The sequence below is a fragment of the Amblyraja radiata genome, chromosome 12 (genome assembly GCF_010909765.2).
Source record: "Amblyraja radiata isolate CabotCenter1 chromosome 12, sAmbRad1.1.pri, whole genome shotgun sequence".
Taxonomy (NCBI): domain Eukaryota; kingdom Metazoa; phylum Chordata; class Chondrichthyes; order Rajiformes; family Rajidae; genus Amblyraja; species Amblyraja radiata.
Genome location: NC_045967.1, coordinates 8,177,112 through 8,198,623, shown reverse-complemented (window position 1 = coordinate 8,198,623; position 21,512 = coordinate 8,177,112). Strand labels below are relative to the sequence as shown.

The 21,512-nt window shown below is 44.9% G+C and overlaps 1 protein-coding gene across 7 annotated transcripts in view; it reads right to left on the bottom strand.

The window, feature by feature from the left end:
* Positions 1 to 21,512, bottom strand: part of col4a6 (collagen type IV alpha 6 chain) — a 394,735-nt gene that overhangs the window by 158,555 nt on the left and 214,668 nt on the right. For 6 of the 7 annotated variants that reach the window (XM_033030165.1, XM_033030164.1, XM_033030163.1 and 3 more), the window contains exons 9-15: positions 20,071 to 20,106; positions 17,693 to 17,755; positions 16,870 to 16,905; positions 14,143 to 14,184; positions 8,814 to 8,915; positions 5,383 to 5,436; positions 3,622 to 3,684 (exon numbers count right to left, since the gene is read on the bottom strand). In XM_033030165.1, the coding sequence (XP_032886056.1) occupies positions 3,622 to 3,684; positions 5,383 to 5,436; positions 8,814 to 8,915; positions 14,143 to 14,184; positions 16,870 to 16,905; positions 17,693 to 17,755; positions 20,071 to 20,106 (396 nt within the window). Of the gene's footprint in view, positions 1 to 3,621; positions 3,685 to 5,382; positions 5,437 to 8,813; positions 8,916 to 9,433; positions 9,527 to 14,142; positions 14,185 to 16,869; positions 16,906 to 17,692; positions 17,756 to 20,070; positions 20,107 to 21,512 lie in introns of all 7 variants that reach the window. The other variant, XM_033030169.1, reaches the window with a different exon arrangement.

The window sequence follows — 21,512 nt, the reverse complement described above, 5'->3', positions numbered from 1 at the left end:
AAATGGATTTAAGATGTTGAGGAATCAGCTTAGGAGAAGTCTATTACAAATATAGAGCAATGAGAAAGGGTTAGTTTGTCATCTGGCTGTAAAAGGCATTTAGAGAAAGATAATAGGATAGAATTTTATGTTGAATTTGAAAGTGATGTAGTTCAATTTATAATTTATATCTAAACAAAGGAAAATAATGTGAGCAGCCATGCCTACAGATTAATGATTTGGTAAAGCACCTATTCCATTCAGAAATGAAGCTCAATTGGAACTGATCTCTCAGTGGCTGACATGAAAAATTAAATATAGCATTAAATCAAAGTTGATTAAGTCGCCAGAAATAAAAGCACACTGAGGATTTTGATAATTTTATAATTCAGCAAAGTGGGAATGAAAAAAAGGGAAGACTGAATATAGTAATAAACTGGTGAGGAACATAAAAAATTGACTTTTAGAACTTCTGGAGGATGTAAAACAGAGAAAGCAAGCAAAGAAAATGATGAGTCCCTTTTAGCTAGTGATGAGGGAATTTAGAATGGGAAATAAGGACAGTTCAGAAGAATTAAACAATTAATGATGGCTGTGTTGATGGATAGGGCAGATATAGCAGACAACCAAGGGCCTAGCATTCAGGATTGAGGTGACAAGAAACAGCTTCACTTGGAAGGTTGTGAATCTTTGGAATTCTCTATCTTGGAGCATTATTGCCTTCATTCAAAACACAGATCAGTAGACCTCTGGATCAGAAAGGTATCTTGGAATCTGGATAGAATGCAGGAAAATAGCTCTGAGATGGAAGATCAGCCATGAACTTGATGAGGGGAGAAGCAGACACGAGGGTTCAGGTGGCCAGCTCCTGCTTCGAATGCTTATGTTTTTAATACAGTGGGGCAAGTTTACAATTTCACACAGCTGGTGTGGACTAAAGTCTTGTGGCTGTAGATCACGGAATATTTCATGAAAGTAGACAAAAAGTTGGGCAGTGCACACTTTGTTTCCCAAATGAGGATGCTGGAAGGCAAATAGTTCCGTACAGGTAGCCTCCAGATGTTCCTGCCTTTGATCTTATTTAGAAGTAAAGAAACACAGATTTACGAAGCTGTATGAAGTAAGGTGGACTTGTTGCAGATGTCCATGATTTATTGCTGAATAAAGAAAGGAATGATAACTTAGTCATTAAATTTGACTCCACAAAAGTTTAGAGGCATAGCGGGATATCATCTTGAAACAATAGAGAAGGGATGAAATATATATTTTTTAGCTAGTAAATGATCAGCACAATATTTATGACCCATAATTACAGTAGATTCATGGTCTACTGTTTACAATTGCTTTTGTTGCCAATGCCACCTTGCTTCCCACAGATGCAAATACTTCCTCACATACCTCACTACTTAGTCCCACTTGCAGACCATAAGCCTCAGTTACCCCTCACAAAGTACTCCAATCCAAGACAATCACAATGGCTCCAAACCTCTTAATTGTGGCCTCTGTGGCCATGATACATTCACACCTGCATTGGTGCAGGTACTTCCTTCGAGTCATCGAGTGACACAGTGTGGAAACAGGCCCTTCGGCCCAAGTCGCCCACACCGGCCAACATGTCCCAGCTACAGTACTCCCACCTGGTCCCTCCAAACCTGTCCTATCCATGTACCTGTCTAACTGTTTCTTAAACGTAGGGATAGTCCCTGCCTCAACTACCTCCTCTGCCCACTTGATCTACACCCACCAACCTTCATGTGAAAAAGTTACCCCTTAGATTCCTATCAAATCTTTTCCCCTTCACCTTAAACCCATGTCCTCTGGTCCTCGATTCACCTACTCTGGGCAAGAGACTCTGCATCTACCCGATCTATTCCTCTCATGATTTTATACACCTTCTGTGATTTCCCCCTCCCCCATAAAACTCTCTTTGCTACTCTGGCCATTGCCACTGGGCAAGGCTCCTATCTTCACTCTGTTATATTCAAGGATCAATGTTACTTTAGCACAGAAATTATTTAAGCCATTTATCTGCTGGACTAACTCAACCATTTTTGTGACCTGCCCCTCTCCCCCTCATTATTCACTGTTATCGGATTGTGCAGAAAGACAAAAATAATCTCTGACCTCCTGTCAGCAGTTTAAACCCCCCCAGTACACTTGAACAACTTATGAGAAGGTACCTCTGCCCCATGGTGTTAATTTGTGTTTATTGTTGTTTATTATTGTATGATTGTAGTAGACTGCAGGCCGAATTTCGTCAGGAACGTCATGTCCTGATGACAAAAGTAATTCTTCAATTCAATTCATCAATCACGACACTCCATCCCCAGCTCCACCTCATCATTGTTTTCATTTCCCCTGTAGGCCATTTCCCAGTATAGCTTATCCAAAGTTCTGCTACCTGAATCCCAAATTTACCAATTATCTATCTACCTGCTACCTGTAACCCACCAACACCTCAATTTAAAAAATCTCTTCACTGCATTTTTCAGAATTCCTTCAGGACCCTTCTCCACTTTTGTAACATTTTCTAAACCTCCAAGATCTATGCATTCCTTCCCCTGTGGTTCCTATTATATTCCACCACATCATCATGAGTGACCAAGCATTGTGCCCCATGGACTGAAGCTCTCTCCTTAAACCTTTCCAGTTCTTTGCCCCTTTTCAAGTGAAAAACTTTAAAACTTTACTAAACAGATCCAGAGTGCTGTAATAACTCAGTGAGTCAGGCAATGGAGAGACATGGATAGGCAATGTTTCGGGACGGGACTCATATTCAGACTCCCGACCCAACCCAAAACGTCGCCCATCCACATTCTGCAGAGGTGCTGTCTGACCTGCTGAGTTAATCGAGCATTTTATGTCTTTTTTTTTCTGTAAACCAGTATTTGCAGTTTCTTGCAAAAATATCTTCTATATATTATCCTATTTCATCAAATGCATTCATGCTAATGGCCCATTTCTAAATTTCTATTCTCTGTTTAAGCTTGTCCCTGTATTGAAGATGCTGGATAAATGTTAGTTGGTTCCCATTGAATGGCCTGCACTGCATTCATAACCCAACTTGATGCAAGTCCCCTTCTGATGCAAATCCAAGTCTCTGCTGAAAATGTCCTTTCTCTGGACACAAATGGGAGTGAGAACATCTAATGCCAGCAGGCTTGCCTCTTCCAGTGCAGCGGATGAGCATGCATCAAAGGATGTATTTGCTAATTGCTGGTTTCCAGTCTGCATCTTTGACTGGAGAAAGGACTCATTGCAGAAGGTAGCCACAAAAAGCTGGAGTAGCTCAGCGGGTCAGGCAGCATCTTTGGAGAAAAGGAAGGGTGATGTTTCTTGTCGAGACCCCTCTTCAGAACATGAAGCTGCCTACCATGATGGAAGATACTGCGGTCTGCGCCTACAACCTTCCAATTTGTTCTGATGGTTGCCCAAGGCTCCACATCTACTTATTCAGAATCATCAGAACACCTATTTCAACAGTGCTCCTCTCACAGTTAGGCTTAATCGGGATTGAGGCAAGCCCTTCAAGATGACTTGTCCAATTTTATTTTGAACAGGATACAAAATGTCACCTGGCCCATATTAGGTCAGCAGAAAGAGAATAAACAGTGTGAGTGGAAATAAAACGTGCTCCCTTACCCTCGCGCCCGGAAGACCAGGAATTCCTTTCTCTCCTTTTGGCACAAACACATTTGAAAAACCCTGGAAAAGAAGATCATGTAAGACACATTTTGCAGGTTGCACAACCAGTGCATGCAAATGTTCATGCATCCCGTTAATAACACAAGGACCTTCTGTGCAGACCGCAATATATTATCAAGGAGGCACAGGCATCCTAGTTCATCGGACTATCCGTGATCGGTCTTTGCTGGCTTAACCTTGGACTAAACATGATTCCCTTATCATGTATCTATATACTGTAAATGGATCGATTGTAATCATGTATTGTCTTTCCGCTGACTGGATAGCACGCAACAAAAGCTTCTCACTGTAACTCGGTACACGTGACAATAAACTGCACTAAACTAAACGGGCCTTACCCAACCTCTATACAATGAGGAAGAACATCCCTGAATGATCCACCCTTAAACATGATCAGTTACTGTTCTTTCGGTTGTGGTCAATAAATCCCATCCATTATTATTATTATTATTATTATTATTATTCTGACAGTGCAGCTTAGTAGCAAACTGATGGCATTTCATTCTATTGAGCCATTGCTCCCCTTCCTCCTGCTGGCCTTCAATCAGTGAAACACCACTATTCACATACTGACAGACGTCGAGAAGAGTGCACATATCTCCTTTTTATAATACTGTAATTTATTAACCACACTTATTAATTACAGACTTGTTCAAAGCTTTTAAAATGCTGCAATCTTAGTTTAGTTTATTGCCACGTGTACCAAGCTTGTACAGTCAAAGACATTTGTTGTGTGGTTATTGGGCAGCGGAAAGACAAGACATGATTACATCCATGGTGTGAGGAGAGATTTACATGAGTGGAGCGAGTACAACGTGTGATTGAAGATCCACGTCGAGGACCAGCACACTAAGAGTCACCTGGCTTGGACGCCATCTTGGGCACACGTGATGTCAATTTGTATTATATATAGAGTGGCAAGGGGACATTAAAAATGGAATGCATTCAGCAGGCATTTGTCTCTTCTATATCAATGGGGATAGACACCAAAAGCTGCAGTAACTCAACGGGTCAGACAGTATCTCTAGAGAAAAGGATTGGGTGATGTTTCGGGTCCCGACCCTCCTTCAGATCCTTCTTCTTGACCTGAAACGTCACCCATTCCTTTTCTGGGAGACTCAGGAAGGGTCATCATCTGAACTGTACCAAGTACTATTGGCCAGAAATTAAAAGTAGAACGACTGATTGAGTTCTCCTTTCGAAATCTCTTGTCAAAGACCAGAGAGCATAGCTTTAAGGTGAGAGGGCCAAAGTGTAAAGGAGATGTAGATGGCATGAGGACAGAGAGCAGTGGGTGTCAGGGGCATACTGCCAGGGGTGGTGATGGAGGTGGATACAATAGATACACCATTTCAGAGGCTTTTGGACAGGCACATGGATATGCAGGGAATGGAGGGATATGGATCATGTGTAGGCAGAGGAGGTCAGTTTAACTTGGCATCAAGTTCGGAATAGACACTGTGGGCCGAAGGGCCTGTGTCTGTGCTTTACTGCTCAATGTTCGAACCTCATTTCGCTGACTGGGGAATAAAGGGTTGCTTGGATGAAGTTTCCAGCAGCTGCAACTGTGATCCAGGAGACCTCAGCGATGGAAGTATAAATCAACCCAGCAGAGGTACTCCCACCTCCCACTCTAAGAGCCACGTACTGACAGATATCAAAGTTGCGCGCCTCACTTCTAAGAAAAAGAAGCATTACCGGTGGGCCACGTAATCCGGGACTTCCAGTGGGGCCAGGTAATCCTTTTTGGCCCTGTGAGGGAAAGGAACAAGCAGCCACATCACAAGGTGATCAGTTCGATCATCTCTAAAATACCGTCGCATGGTAAATCCGACGCAAATAATGTTTTAGGAGATATTATACCACTAGCCCCTTTTAAAATAGATCTAGGGTCATCTATTGGTTATATTAAAGCATTTGGTGCTAAAATGGCATTCAAAAGAACACATTTCATGCAGTAATCTCGTGTGCTGCTCTGAATTCACCATCTCAAAATCTTCTCACTCCCACTACTACCGATGGACCTGTAACACTGATCATTATTTGATCCCAGGCATTCCACCATTTTAAAGAGACATCAAATATTGCGTGCCATTGAACAAGGCACAAGGTTCCATGAGTTAACCATGGCTTGTGTCTCATTACAAATGCTAACACAGCACCTTCCTCCTCTCTCTCTGTGAATTGGCGAGTTCACTGGTGATTGATTTCAGCTAATGCCAATGCATTTTCCCATCCAATGTAGCAGAAAAATTATCACACATTCAGGACATCATTTGGATCTGTGAGAATCACGCAAAAATGCAGCGCTGCCTTGGTAAAGTAATGGTATCTTATATCCTGCATTCAGTTGCTATTTCTCAGCTTGTAATCATCTATTTTCACTTTAGGCTCTCTTATTTATAACTCCAACTGATCTCACACATGCCTGACTCTTACTAATTTAAATCGCTGTAATGTTCGTAAGTTATAGCGGCACAATTAGGCTATTCGGCCCATCAAGTCTACTCTGCCATTCAATCATGGTTGATCTATCTCTCCCTCCTAAACCCATTCTTCTGCCCATAACCCCTGATATCCATAATAATTAAGAATCTATCTATCTCTGCCTTTAAAATATCCACTGACATGCCCTCCACAGCATTCTGTGGCAATGAATTCCACAGATTCACCACCCTCTGACTAAAGAGAATTCTCCTCATCTCCTTCCTAAAGGAATGTCCTTTAATTCTGAGGCTACGACCTCTGGCCCTACACTCTCTCACTAGTGGAAATATCCTCTCCACGTCCACTCTATCCAAGCCTTTCACTCTTTGATAAGTTTCTATGAGGTCCCTGCTCATTCTTCTATACCCCAGTGAGCACAGGCCCAGTGCCTCTCATAATTCCATTGGTCATATTCAATCCAAATAGAAGCGAGGTTCTTGAAATTCTCAGTTCAGATTCGGTTTTGCTTTGCTTTGTTCTTTTATCTATTTTATTTTTATTCGTATTTTTATTATTATCACAATTTTTTCTTCCTTTCTTTAGTTTAGTTTTGTTTGTTTTTTCCTTTTTTCTTTTTCTTTTTGTCTTTTTATCTTTGTGGGGGTTTTTTTTACATTTATAAGTTTCCTTTTAAAGATTTAACTATATTTACATAGAGACCGGGAGGTCTATATTCATTGTGTATTTTGACACTGGTCTCATATTAGGTTATACCTGTTATTAATGTAATCCTGATCCCTATGTATCAATACCATTGTTATGTTTATCATTATTCTTTTTGCTCTGTTTTTTATGTTTTATTTTTGCTTTTTTTGGGAAACAAAAACCAATAAAAAGATTTTAAAAGAAAAAAGCGAGGTTGGATGACCATGCAAGGTCAAACCATGAGAAAGATTGAAAAGTACCCATGCCTGAACCCTGGAGCTGGCATTCAGCGTCACCACTTCTAGCTGTCCAGGGTGCATTTACAAAAGCCACCCATTCCTAAGCTACCAGTTCCCTCTAGTCAGCAGCTTTGCAATCAACAATCATCAGGTCATGCAATACAGTGGCAGGAGCCAAGTCTACCAGGCTTTCACCATCATACCTGCAGATGTCTTTGTACTCACAGTGAAGATGTTCTGCTCAAATATCTTAAGAAGCCAAAGGCACCTGTGCATCTGTCCATCTTCAGGTAGCTTCCCATTTGAGAGCCAAGCTGGAGTTCAGTCCCTTTACTTTGATCAACCTCAATTACCAGCTTATTGTAGTGTTTCATTAAACTCTTTCCCCAATAGCCAAGCTGCCTCGGAGTGCTGGGTGAAACAGCGTGGAGTTTCACAACTGTCGAGCAGCTCATTCAGCCCATCAGCTATCTGCATGTCACTACCTGTACAAGTCTCTTTGCTAGTGACCTTACATCCACCCTGCATCTCTCTCTCTCCTTCATACACTTGCTCAATCTCCCCTTTGCGTAGAAACATAGAAAATAGGTGCAGGATTAGGCCATTCGGCCCTTCGAGCCAGCACCGCCATTCAATATGATCATGGCTGATCATCTAAAATCAGTACCCCGTTCCTGCTTTCTCCCCATATCCCTTGATTCCCTTAGCCCTAAGAGCTAAATCTAACTCTCTCTTGTAAACATGCAGTATATTGGCCTCCACTGCCTTCTGTTTCAGAGAATTCCATAGATTTACAACTCTCTGGATGAAAAGGTTTTTCCTCATCTCAGTCCTAAATTGCCTACCCCTTATTCTTAAACTGTGTGAGCCCTGGTTCTGGACTCCTCCAACATCGGGAACATTTTTCCTGCAGCTAGCCTGTCCAATCCCTTAAGAATGTTATATGTGTCTATAAGATCCTCTTTCATCTGTGTAAATTCCAGTGAATACAAGCCCAGTCGACCCATTCGTACATCATAAGTCATGTGTGCTATCAGATGAACGCTCTGGCAGGTGGGAAGGTTGCCAATTTGCAAGCAAAGGAAACATAAATGATCAGTCCGACAGCTCTGCTCAAACTGTGAAATATTATTTTTATATCATTTTTTATGGCACCAGAGGGCCTTTGGTCTTCTACACTCTCCACTATGTGTGAGCCCCAAAGAGCCCTGGCTCTGACTTAGGTCGGAGAGCCCGTTCAGACTCATTTCCCAAGGAACCCATCATTATGTTGAAAGGAACTGCATTTGGCTCCCATTGTGTTGCGCATAGGCCTACCAGAACTCTGATAGTTCTCTAATTAACCTAAATTACTTAAACGGAAGTTCATTTTTTCACACTGCGAAGGTAAATCTTTACAGAGTTCCTCAACGAAATGTGCTTAGAGCACGACTTAACAAGTGGACACCTCCATACCAAAAATCTTCGCTTAACTCAGCACCAACCTGTTGCTCTCACTCATAGATATCATCAGATGATTGCCATTAGAAACTCAAAACAAGGCTCTCCATGTCAGCTGCCTCTCGCACTGCCATAGCCCAATGGAAAGATTAGCACAAAAAAGATTTCAAGCAAACGTTTTGATGGGCATGACGTTCCATCCATACTTGAATCCAAAGATGAATTCCGGCTGTGTGTCCGGAAGGAGGGCTTGATCTTAATGTGAGGTCAACTATCGTCCCGCACACCCAACCACCCTCCACCATTGTGCACACAAACCTGATCACCTCTGTCACCTTTGGGAAATCCGGCTGGTCTAGCAAACTCAAGCGTTCCGGTGGCAGGCGGCGGTCCTGGAGGACCCGGAAGACCCACGTCTCCCTGGAGTGCAGCAATCAGGAAGGAAGCTTAAATGTCTTTTCACATCATCGGACTTAAACAGCGTTACCTGCGACAGTGGCTGCCCTGGCAAGAAATGAGGCACTGGACTGTCTGGGTTAGGAGGAATGGTCAACTTAATCCCAACTCTTTACTGAACTGTCTCGACATAGAGGAGTGCTCACCCACCATTCACAGGGCCTTACTTCCACTGGAAGCCTCCTAGATAGTTCTGTGAGGTCACGGCTCATCTCCAATTGACGCAGTTGACTGTTATAACACAATCCATTAAGATAATCAGTTCCTGTTTGAATGGTTGGGTGGGAAACAATAAAGAGCACTTTTGGAACTCAAATCAGACCCCCAAATAGTGTTGGGCCAGTTGCAGGAATTATTCATTACTTGAAGATAGAAAGGACATATGATCATAACTCCTTGTTTCCAAAAGGAATAGCATCTAGCAGCCTCATTTCTTCCAGGATCACCACTGGCTCAGTTCACAGCTCACTCCCAAGTGTTACCTTCTCTCTCATGATGGAGATGTTTAATCCAGGCCCTGAGACCAGAAGGATAATTCCTGGTGGGCCAGAGGGGCCAGGAAGGCCTACATCACCCTGAGGTCAGGGACGGGTGGAGGGAAGAGTGGGGAAGGAAGGGGAGTGGAAAAGGTTAGTTAAGGTTAGTATCAGAAACAGTTCCAGTGCATTACAGACCAAAGCAACAATTCCCAAATTCACCTAACCACCACCAGAAGAGGAAAAAAAACACTGTTTGAAAGCAAACCCAGCGACAAGCCCAAGGGGTTAAGGAAGAGAAGCCAGACGTTAGAAGCTCAGAGGAAGACCGACTTTGTGCCAGGTTGGTGTGCCCCACGTACGCTGGTCCAGGATGGGAAAACTATGGTCCACACCATGGCTCCTGGCACAATGTAGGGATCGGGTCTGTGTGATAGCAGAAAGGCCGAAGCTCAGGCACAGAGATTGGCGACAAAAGGAGTCATGCATTAAATGAGCCAGTAGTCATGGTCACATTGTGACATTGACCAGACACTACGCTGCTGGCCTTCACCAGGGCATGAGTGGTGAGAAGAAACCCAAGGGAGAAAGAAGTACAAGTGAGCAATGGACACAAAACTCAAGACATCCCAAGTGGAAAAAATTAGTGAGAAATTTCTCCTTGTCATATTCCCCCGAGAGAATTTTTCAAATGTTTCCACAAGTAGCATTTGAAAAATTAAGATTAGTAAACAGGTTCATTGAGTTCATATAGGGGTTGGCTTCATCACTTGAGGGTCACAGGCATAAGTGATCAGAAGAGTGAGACCACCATCAAATAGGCACTGGGCAAAAAAAGGAAAGGGTATAGTTCAAAGTGCAGGGTGGCACAAAGGTCAAGGGCAATAGGAGAGACATTGTAACACAATCAGGAATCAGTCTTTGGATAACGCATAGGCTGAGAGTTAGAACGTGTGCTGATTGCAGAGGTGAGCAGAATGAGGAAGAGATGAATGGGAGATAGGAACTAGAGCAGAACCATGAACTGTGGATGCTGGTTACATGAAGGGCACAATGTGGTGGAGTAACCCCGAGGATCAGGTAGTGGGAACCATTCTTCAGACCCATCATTACAAGTGTCCTGACCCCAAGCATCACCTATCCACATTCTCCACAGATGCAGCCTGACCTGTTGAGTTACTCCAGCACTTTGCGTTTTTTTAGGAAACAGAATGGTGATTCGGGGTTGGCAGAGGTGAGCGTGCGGGAATGTGTGGGATATTGCCGGTTGCTTCAATAAAAGAAGAACTAAGGGATGGCATGGATGTGGGGATTTGCGTTCCATCTCAGGTGGCTGATGGATACACATGGTACTGGGGATGGAGGCAGGAGACCTCTGTAGCGCTCAGCATGAGCCAAAGCAGCAGAAGCAGAGGCGGAGGGCTGCAGGAGGGGACACTGGCGATTAGGCACACAGCATCTATCATGGAGGAAATAGCAACACACTTGGGCACGGAGCGTGTGATGTCAATTAAAGCACAATGCACACTAAGGCAGCACGGGAATTACAGCTTGGCATCTATTGGTTGCTTGGTTCAATAAGCACCTACAAAGTGCTATAGTAATCCATTTACATGCCAATTTTATACCTTTGCGTTCCCCTTCCATCTCCCACAGCAGTGACCCAGAGGTGACCACGAATCATCATGTATGAGGAAGATACTTCTGAGGGATAGACCATGGCCATTCTCAGTCCTGCCCTTGCCTCTCACCCACATGTGGCTCTGGAAGGAGACTGCCATGGGCGCCCTGATGTCAACCACTGAGGGCATTTGGTCAGATTTCAGTCTTAGTTTTTAGTTTTGGAGATAGAGCATGGAAACAGGTCCGTTGGCCCATCGAGTCCACACTAACTATCGATGGCCCATTTATGATAGCTCTATGTTATCCCACTTTTGCATCCACTCCCAACACGCCAGCAGCAATCTTCAGTCGCCAATTAGCCAACAAACACGCGTGTGTTAAGGATGTGGAGGGAGGCTGGGTCACCCAGAGGAAACCCACACGCTCATCAGGGGGAATGTGTTCATTCCACACAATCAGCACTCGAGGTCAGCATTGAGCCAAGGTCTCTGGCAACTTAACCAGCTGTACCACTCTGCCACCCCATCTGCTGGGAATGTGAGGAGAATAGGTGGCAGGGAAAATGAGTGTTGAATGGGATTGCTTTATGAGCTGGCATGTGCTTGCTGGGCCAACTGGCCTTCTATGATTATCACAAGGAGATCTGCAAATTTCTAGCTCCTTGGTTGACTGCCAAGCACAAACAGGTATCAAAACGCAGGCTGTAGTGTGTGGATCCTTTTACCCACTGGGCCTCTGAAATCTTCTTTTAAACCTGTCTCCTCAATTACTTTGGCCACATCAACTTCTCCGAATGAAACCACTGCATGTCTACTGTGAGTGTGAGTGACACAGCTCACTGGCCTGTATATTGTCATTCCCCTCTTGTATAATGGGTCGGAACTCAAGACCCATGGAGTTGGTCAGCATGGAAACAGGCTCTTTGGCCCAGTTTATCCATGCTTGTCAACAGGTCTATCCAACAAAATCCAATTGCTAGCTAGCATTTGCCAGATCTCTACCTGAATAGTTTCTATCCATATACTTGTCCAAAAGTATTTTAAACATTGTAATCGTTCCCACTTCCTTTGAGCCTAAAATAACCGAAGCTATTGTCATGAGCATTACCTTATTTGTTTCATGTAGAACCATAAAAACATAGAAAATAGGTGAAGGAGTACGCCATTCGGCCCTTCGAGCCTGCACCGCCATTCAATATGATCATGGCTGATCATCCAACTCAGTATCCCATACCTGCCTTCTCTCCATACCCCCTGATCCCTTTAGCCACAAGGGCCAGATCTAACTCCCTCTTAAATATAGCCAATGAACTGGCCTCAACTACCTTCTGTGGCAGAGAATTCCAGAGATTCACCACTCTCTGTGTGAAAAATGATTTTCTCATCTCGGTCCTAAAAGACTTCCCTCTTATCCTTAAACTGTGACCCCTTGTTCTGGACTTCCCCAACATCGGGAATAATCTTCCTGCATCTGAACCTGTATTGAATACTAGAGGGGTTGGGGGGGAAGGCAAAGTGGGAGTGGCTCACAACTGAATATAATGTAATTGAAAGAACCATCACTCCGCTGAGTATTTTGCTGGCAGTTTCAATTTAAGGATGTTTTCATGATGTTGTGGTGCTCTAAGATGCTCCACAAGATTTCATTCCAGGAGGTGAGCCTGACATATGGCAGAAGTGAGTCACATTCAAAGCCAAGAGCTGCCAAGCCGAATCACACCAGGAGAACTGCTTTGTCAACAAGTGGTTCTAATCGCTGCGAGAGCTGGCTGCAACATGATTGCACAATCAGTGGAGCTCGGACACTCTCACTCTCAACCTGTTTGAAAGCAAACGAGAATAACGTGAGCAGGAGCATCAGCGGTAGCAGTCCGTGACCCTACCTACCGCCGTTTATTAAAACATCTGCAATGTAACAAGGATGCAATTATTCATGTTCCTTAACAACAGATATCTGCATTTTCAGTATCTTCTGGTTTGAGAACATCGGAGGAAGAAGGAGCAAGAGTGGGCTCGATGGCCTCTTGATCTTGCTCGGTCATTCAGTGTGATCATGGCTCACCAGATCTTGGTCTCGGTCAGCTTCACCCTTCACTGTCGTATAGACAAAAACGTTGTTTATCTTAGTATTGGATGCATTCAGGGCCTCAGCTTCTGTCTGTCAGGTAGAGAATTCCAAAGACTTATGACTTTCCAACAGAAGAAATATCTATCAATGTAATCAATGGGTGCTTCTTATTCTGCCTCCTTCATTCTAGATTCCCCCCCCTGAAGGGAAGTATAATTCAGCAGTTACTTTGTCAATGCCTTCCTCTGAATCTTATATATCTTAATGCAATCATCTCTCATTCTTCTAAACCTTATTTGTAATAGGCCCAACAAAAAATCAGTCTGAATCAAGACAAACCAATTAACTAATCCAATCACTAACACCTCCATTCATCTTACACATTTATTATACAGAAAATAAATTACTTATCTGAAGTTTTGCATATGAGCAAAGATACCTGATTTTGTCAAAAAAGTAACTACAAAAACGGAACCAAAATAAAACAGCAGTTTATCTGATTGTTCTGCAATGAATAACATTTAAGTCCGATTGGTGGCTGCAATGAGAATTAGCTGACAGCTTCACAGTGTCGCTTGCTGGTGGTTTACAGTACTGCAAGTAGAGGAAGTGTTCAAATTCCTGGGCAGGTTTATGAAAGAAATGTGCAAATCTAGCCCACATATTCGCAAGGAAAGAAATGTGGTTTAAATTGTCTTCGTTGTTCATTGGGACTAATGGACCAATCTGCGGATGAAGTGGGACAACTATTGCAGCCGGTGCTGGCTCGAAGGGCCGAATGGCCTACTCCTGCACCCTATTGTCTAATGTCTATTGTAACATCACATTATCCCAGATTCTTCTCTGGACACGTCTTCCTACATTGGTCTATATTTGAAATAGGGTCTGCAGTCGAATCCACATTTGAAGATTACATACTGAAAATGCAGATATTTTATTTCCAATGAATAAAAATATATTTGCTTCAATACAAAATATTAAACAGAGGAATTTGGCTGGAGTTTTCACCGCTGCCATATCCTTACCTTTCCTCCTTTCTGTCCTTGGAATCCCAATCCCATGTTACCCTGCAACACAATTGTTCTTAAATTTAGAAGGATATACATTCAATGCCATTGCCTGTGGCCTCTGTGTTCAGTCTCTGTGGCTCTAGTTGCTCATACACCATAGCCAGCTCTGTGCAACTACATTATTCAATGCTCCACTTTGCAGTTCAGGCCTAAGGTCCTATCCAAGGTTGTAATGAGAGTAGGACAGTCCAGCAACTCTGCACAGGTGGCTCTGCTGCCTCTTCGAAAGAGATAACATATCTTAGAATCACACCAGGCGGAACCAGGACCTACACCCCACCTTGTCCACACTGGCCATCAGTGGCGGACTGGGTCTAAAAATATTGGTTGCCAGGAGACAAAGGGGGCCCACTTCATCAAGGGCCCACTTGATATAGGGGGCCCAATTCATCAGGGGCCCACTTGCCATTGGGCAAGCTGACACCCTGGCCAGTCCGCCACTGCTGGCCATCAAACACCACCGATACCAATCCCATTGATCAGCACTGGATCAATAGCCTTCTATGTCCAGGTGACCCAAGCACCCGTCAAATGCTGTGAGAGTTTCTGCTTCCACCATCCACCCATCAAGATTCCCAACACCAGTTGGGTTAAAAAGGTTATTTCTTCGATTTCCTCGACATCGTACCTCGCACCCTATGGGGTATACGTTCCTACTATCTACCCTATCAATTTATCCCCCCCCCTCCTCCTCATAATTTTGCATACCTCTATTCTTTATCTGATGTCCCTTCAGCTTTTTCTGGTCCAAGGACAGCATACCCAGTCTATCCAGTCACTCCTTATAAATGAAATGCTCCAACCCAGGAAACATCCTGGTGAATCTTCTCTGCATCTTCTCAGAGTAATCGAATCCCTCCTAACATGTGGCAACCAGAACTCTACACAGTACAGTGTAAGGCTTAAACAATGTTTTACAACACCACCCAGCGTCCCCACTACTTTTGTATGCCAAGCCACAGCTAATAGAAGCAAGTGTCATATGCCTACTTCATCACCTTATCTACCTATGCTGCCATTTTCAAGATCCCTTGGACTGGTACAACAAGGTTTCCCTATACCCCAATTTTCCCTTGGGCCTCACCAGTCAATGACTACATCTTCCCCTTATTAGTTATCCCAAAGTGCATCAGCTTGTGATGTCTACATTCCATGTGCCATTGCTCTGCGTGTCTTACCAAATGATTAACAACCAATAATGATGAGAACCTACAACAGCGTATGACTATTCTCCCCACTTTCAACACCGCCATCACTGTGTGTGCATCTGCAGATTTACCAATCATACTTCTGACATTCAATCCAATCCTTAATGTGAGTGACAAAGGACAAGGATTCTGCACTAATGGGCCTGTCCCACTTAGGCGATTTTTTCGGCGACTGTCATAATCGTAGAAGGTCGCCGAAAAAACGGCAGCTGGCACCCCCTCCGACAATGTCTACAACAACCTACTACCTGGTCGACGTCAAGCCACGGCAAGCTGCCGACAATCGGCGACCCATTAGGACGTCCACCTACGACCACACCGACGACAAGCTACGATAAAGTAAGACAATTCAGTCGCGGGCACCTGTGGCCGGTTGACGTAGGTAGTCGCCAGTGGGATTCACCGAAGTCAGCACCCGGCGACGACCTACATCATCCTGGCGACAAGCTACGACAAGCCAACTGTTGCCGAGAGTCGCTGAAAAGTTTTGAACATTTCAAATTCCAGAAAAATGCTACGACTCTTTGGGCGACTGAGGAGACTACTCACGACCATACAGGCGTCACCCCGGGACCGTGTGGCGACAGCCTAGTCGCATAAAAAATCGCCTAAGTGGGACAGGGGCATAATCACTGTTGTACACCACTGGGCGCAAGCTACCAATGACTATAATCTTCCATATCACTCCCTGCCTCCAGGCACCAATGTGTAAGGCTGCCAATACATGATACAATAAGATACAACTTTATTTATCCCGGGACGGAAACTGATATGCCAACTAGTTATAAAAACCCAAAATCCATGAAACATGAGATTAATGTGATGAGAGGAAAGGCTTGGGGGATGTGCAAAGATTGGGGAGGGGTGGGGGGTCAGTCTCAGTCTACCCCATGACAGAAGGGGGAGGAGTTGTACAGTTTGATCGCCATAGGGAAGAAGGATCTCCTGTGGCGTTCTGTCCTGCATCTTGGGGGAACCAGTGTGTTACTGAAGGTGCTCCTCAGGTTGACCAGTGTGTCATGGAGGGGGGTGAGCTGTATTGTCCAGGATGCTCTGCAGTTTGAGGAACATCCTCTCCTCCAAGACCACCTCCCATGAATCCAACTCCACCCCCAGGACAGAGCCGGCCTTCCAGATGAGTTTATTGATCCTGTTGGTGTCCGCGGCCTTCGCCGTGCTGCTCCAGCGCACGACAGCATAGAAGATGGCACTGGCTACCACCGATTGGTAGAACACCTGCAGCATCTTACTGCAGACGTTGAAGGAGTGGAGCCTCCCAAAAAGTACAGCCGGTTCTGTCCCTTCTTGTACAGGGCATCAGCGTTCCTGGGCCAGTCCACTTTACTGCGCAGGTACACTCCAAGGCATCTGGTACTCCCTGGCACTTCCACACCATTGATGGAGACAGGGGACAGGGGTGTCTTTCCTTATAATTCTAAACAAACACCAGCAATCACATCGAGCCATCACTAACCTTCAGACCTCGAGGCCCCGGTAAGCCCGGCCCCCCCTGCGGAGAGAGAACCAAAGATTAGTGGATTAGAATCACTGGAACTCAAGTATTTAACTTAAATGTTGTGCTTTCCCAATTCAGTTGATCGATTACTTCGGGAAATTTGCATCGCATTGCATTGCCAAAACCGAGCAGTCCAGAGCCACTGGGTTGACACATCTGGCAGAACTAAAAAAGAATGCCCCTCATACTCAATGCCTGGGCACTCCTCACTGATTCTGATATTACTGTGAGCTCTTCTTCCTGGACAGGAAGGAACCTGGTCCACTGATGATTCCTCAAGAACTGACGTTGCCACTAGGGGGAAGCACCATCACATTTTCATCACTCAGCAACTGCAATGCACAACCCTGTACACATCTGATTAAAGAGATGACCTGCTGACTGGATCTGCACAGGTGAATATGTAACACTGGGCATGCATGCAGTGCCAAACCAACAGTGATTACTATGGGGTCCCAAATACGCATGGGGTCTGAAAGCACGAGAAGATCACACTAGATTGCAATACAGCTGGCACAGATATGTTATTGTTCAAAAGGGAACTGCAGATGCTGGAATATCGAAGGTACACAAAATTGCTGGGGAAACGTCGCCTATTTCCTTCGCTCCATAGATGCTGCTGCACCCGCTGAGTTTCCCCAGCAATTTTGTGTACCTACAGATATGTTATTAACTGTTATAGGAGGAAGAGCAAATCTAGGCCTTAAATCATCTTCATTCCAAATCATGACCTGGAGATGCATGCAAACAAACTCAGGGTGATTTTTGTGAGCTTACTTACTGGAATTCCAGCTGAACCTCTGACACCCTCGGGACCAGAGGGTCCAGGAAAACCCATCGGACCCTGCAAGAGAAAGCAAAGACAAGTGAGCCAGCTCATCCTGTGAAGAGAAGATGGGCCCATACCCGCTGGAGGTCGGGAGGTGGTCCTCACTCCGATGGGCATAGCCTGGTCACTTAGGACAGAAATGTCTTCACTCGGTGCATTGTTTATCTTGAACATTTCTTCCTTGGGTTTAGATTTAGATTTCTTATTGTCACTTGGAAAGAGGTATAATGAAAAGCTTTGCTATCCAATCAGATCAGATAATATTGTACATTAATCAAGTCAAACTCAAGGATATAGTTCTCAGCATTGTAGTGCATCAGTTTCATAGACAAAGTCCGATGTTTGCAATGGAATCAGACAGTACTTTACCTTATGGAAGGACCATTCAGAAACCTGATAACAAATGGAAAGAAGTCTGGGGGTGCTTCTCCACCTTATGTTGGGTGGGAGTAGGGGGAGGAAGGGATGGCCTGGGTAGCACTAGTCTTCGATTATGTTGGCTGCTTTTCTGAGGCAGCATGAATTGCTGATGGAGTCAATGGTGGGAAGTCTGGGTGCTGGAGTCAATGGTGGGAAGTCTGGGTGATGGACTGGGCTACAGTCTGTGAGAACTAGAGCACGGACTGGACTTTGAAAATGGATCCAAAGCATGACGCCTATTGCATGCGGGCTCAGTGGACTATTTCTGTACACTTGCTAATCGGGGATGTGCAGGGGTATTGGAATACAGTGGTGGACTGTATGTAAGAAAAGAATCTCACCGTGCGTCTGCACACGTGACTATAAAAACACCATTGAACCTTCTTTAAGAATGGGCACAGCCCAGCATTGGAGGCAGTCCACAAGAGATTCACTAACTTCACTCCTGGGATGAGCGAGACATCCGTACAAAAAGTTAGGTTTGTATTCTTTGGAGTTTAGAAGAATGAGTGATGCTTTTATCGAAACATATAATTCCAGATCCAGTTTGAAGGTGAACATCCGGTGTCCATCAACTTAAGTAAGGGTAATTACAAAGGTATGAAGGGAGGATTGTCTGGGCTGGCTAAATAGGCGAAGGTCAGGTTGTGGATGAGCAGTGGCAGATATTTAGAATTAAAGGATGTTCTTTAAGGAAGGCGGTGAGGAGGAATTTCTTTAGTCAGAGGGTGATGAATCTGTGGAATTCTTTGCCACAGAAGGGAGGCCAAATCAATGGATATTTTTAAGGCAGAGATAGATAGATTCTTGATTAGTATGGGTGTCAGGGGTTATGGCGGCGCGACTCACCCGTTGCAGCGGCCCCTAACAGCCTGTCTGTCTTTTTTTTTTTTTTGTCTAGTTAAATGTAGTGTTTGGTGTTTTTTAATACTGGTTTTAAATGTGTATATGTGGGGGGCGGGGGGGGGGGGAAACTGTTTAAAATCTCTTCCCTGTCCGGGAGACCCGACCTTTTCCCTGTCGGGTCTCCGTTGTCGTTGAGGCCTAGCACCGTGGAGCGGCCTCCAACCTGAACGACCCGGGGACTCGGGAGACTGCGGAGCTGCGGACTACTCACCATCGTGGGGCTGGCCGGCCTCGGAGCGTGGGGAGCGGTGATGACTCGCTGCTGCGACTCGACTCCTGGGGCTCGGAGGCTCCAGCAACGCAGCCGCAGGTCCGGTGGACTGGGACATCGGGAGCTCACGGGTCCGGGGGGAGAGAGAGACCGCTTCCCAGAGCTCCCGCAACGCGACTTCTCCAGCCCGTGTCGCGGGGTTGGAATGACCCGGAGCGGGGAAGTACATCACCCGGCACGGCTTCATGGCCGTGGGACATTCCAGCGCCCGCCGGGGCTCCAACTTCGAGACTTCTAGACCGGGAGCGGGGCCGTAAATCGCCCGGCACGGCCTAAAATGGCCGTGGGACTTATCATTGCCCGCCTGGGGCTTCGACATCGGGAGAGACATGGAGAGCAGGGGAGAGAAAAGACTTTTGCCTTCCATCACAGTGGGTTCACTGTGATGGATGTTTGTGTGAACTAAATTGTGTGTATGTCTAGAAATTGTCTGTTTGTATGGCTGTGGAAACAAAATTTCGTTTGAGCCTCACTGAGGCTCAAATGACAATAAAATTGTATTGTATTGTAATGGGGAGAAGGTAGGAGAATAGGGTTAGGAGGGAGATAGATCAGCCATGATTGATTGGCGGTGTAGACTTGATGGGCCGAATGGCCTAATTCTGGATTTTACACCTAGCCCAAGCATCAGGCACCCCCCACTATCAGACATGTAAAAAGTACCAAGTACCAATCTAACACAGAGTTCATCGATCCTGCCATCAGACACAACATGTACAACTGAGATACTCACAGGAAACCCATCCAGACCTGGGAGGCCAGGATCACCCTGGGGGAGGAAAGAAAGATCAAAGCAAATTAAACTATGAGTATATTTAACAAAGAAGTAATGACATTTGAGCCATGAATAAGTATCATTGATTTCACTTTCACAGGCAGTCACGGCTCTAACGTATTGCGGCAATCAGTGTCTGGCTCTCAGTACCGTGCCTGGCCCTGACCTTTCCCCTTCCTGTACTGTTTGTGTGAATGAGTACCTAAGAAGAAAACTATGCTGCAATGAAGCCTTCCTTCCACACAACCCAGTTCAACCCAGTGAGGCGATCTCATTGAAACATATAAGATTGTTAAGGGCTTGGACACGCTAGAGGCAGGAAACATGTTCCCGATGTTGGGGGAGTCCAGAACCAGGGGCCACAGTTTAAGAATAAGGAGTAAGCCATTTAGAATTGAGATGAGGAAACACTTTTTCTCACAGAAAGTGGTGAGTCTGTGGAATTCTCTGCCTCAGAGGGCGGTGGAGGCAGGTTCTCTGGATGCTTTCAAGAGAGAGCAAGATAGGGCTCTTAAAAATAGCGGAGTCGGGGGATATGGGGAGAAGGCAGGAACGGGGTACTGATTGAGGATGATCAGCCATGATCACATTGAATGGCGATGCTGGCTCGAAGGGCCGAATGGCCTACTCCTGCACCTATTGTCTATTGTCTATTACCCACGGACAAAAGGTACCAATGGATTTGCTAGTGGTGCAGTAGGTAAATTACTGGAACTGTAAACCAAATATCTGTGTTTAAATCCCACCATGGCTACAAACATTTTTTAATTCATTTAATAATCTGCAATGTGGAAGAAATAAACATCAATTAGTCTTATTAAAGAAGACTACAAAAAAACATCTGATTTGCCAAAGCCTTTCAGGGGAGCATGTCTTAACCAGGCTCCATATGACTCTAAGCCCAAGGGCATATACGGAGCCACAATGAACGCCTTGCCAGTGATGACCAGATGCTGTGTAGTGAATTAAAACTATTATCAACCCTCGGGAAACCAAGCAGTGGATGTGGGAGGCTCCGGCTTTGAAGCAAATGTAATATCAGATGCAGGAGAGTGTTCGATTACACAGGAGTTCAGAGGCACGCAATGGGAGTGTGCTATGTGCTGAAGTGGTAATGAGGCCAAAATACCTGCCTCCATTAGCAAAGCCTGAGGGCACAGATATTGCTGCATTATTGCAACAGCTTCATCAGTTGCAACAGGCTTTTGGAATCTGTCGAAGTTATAGGGGATGATGTATTAACACGATGTTTTCCTAATGTGCATTGAGAAGCAATAATTCACACTTTAATGGGGTGTCAACCCACAGAGATGAACATCAAATGGTTTGATGAGTAAGTGCAATTCCTGAAAAAGGAATAAACACTCTCCCAATTGTCAGAGTGAGGCCAAACGCAAATT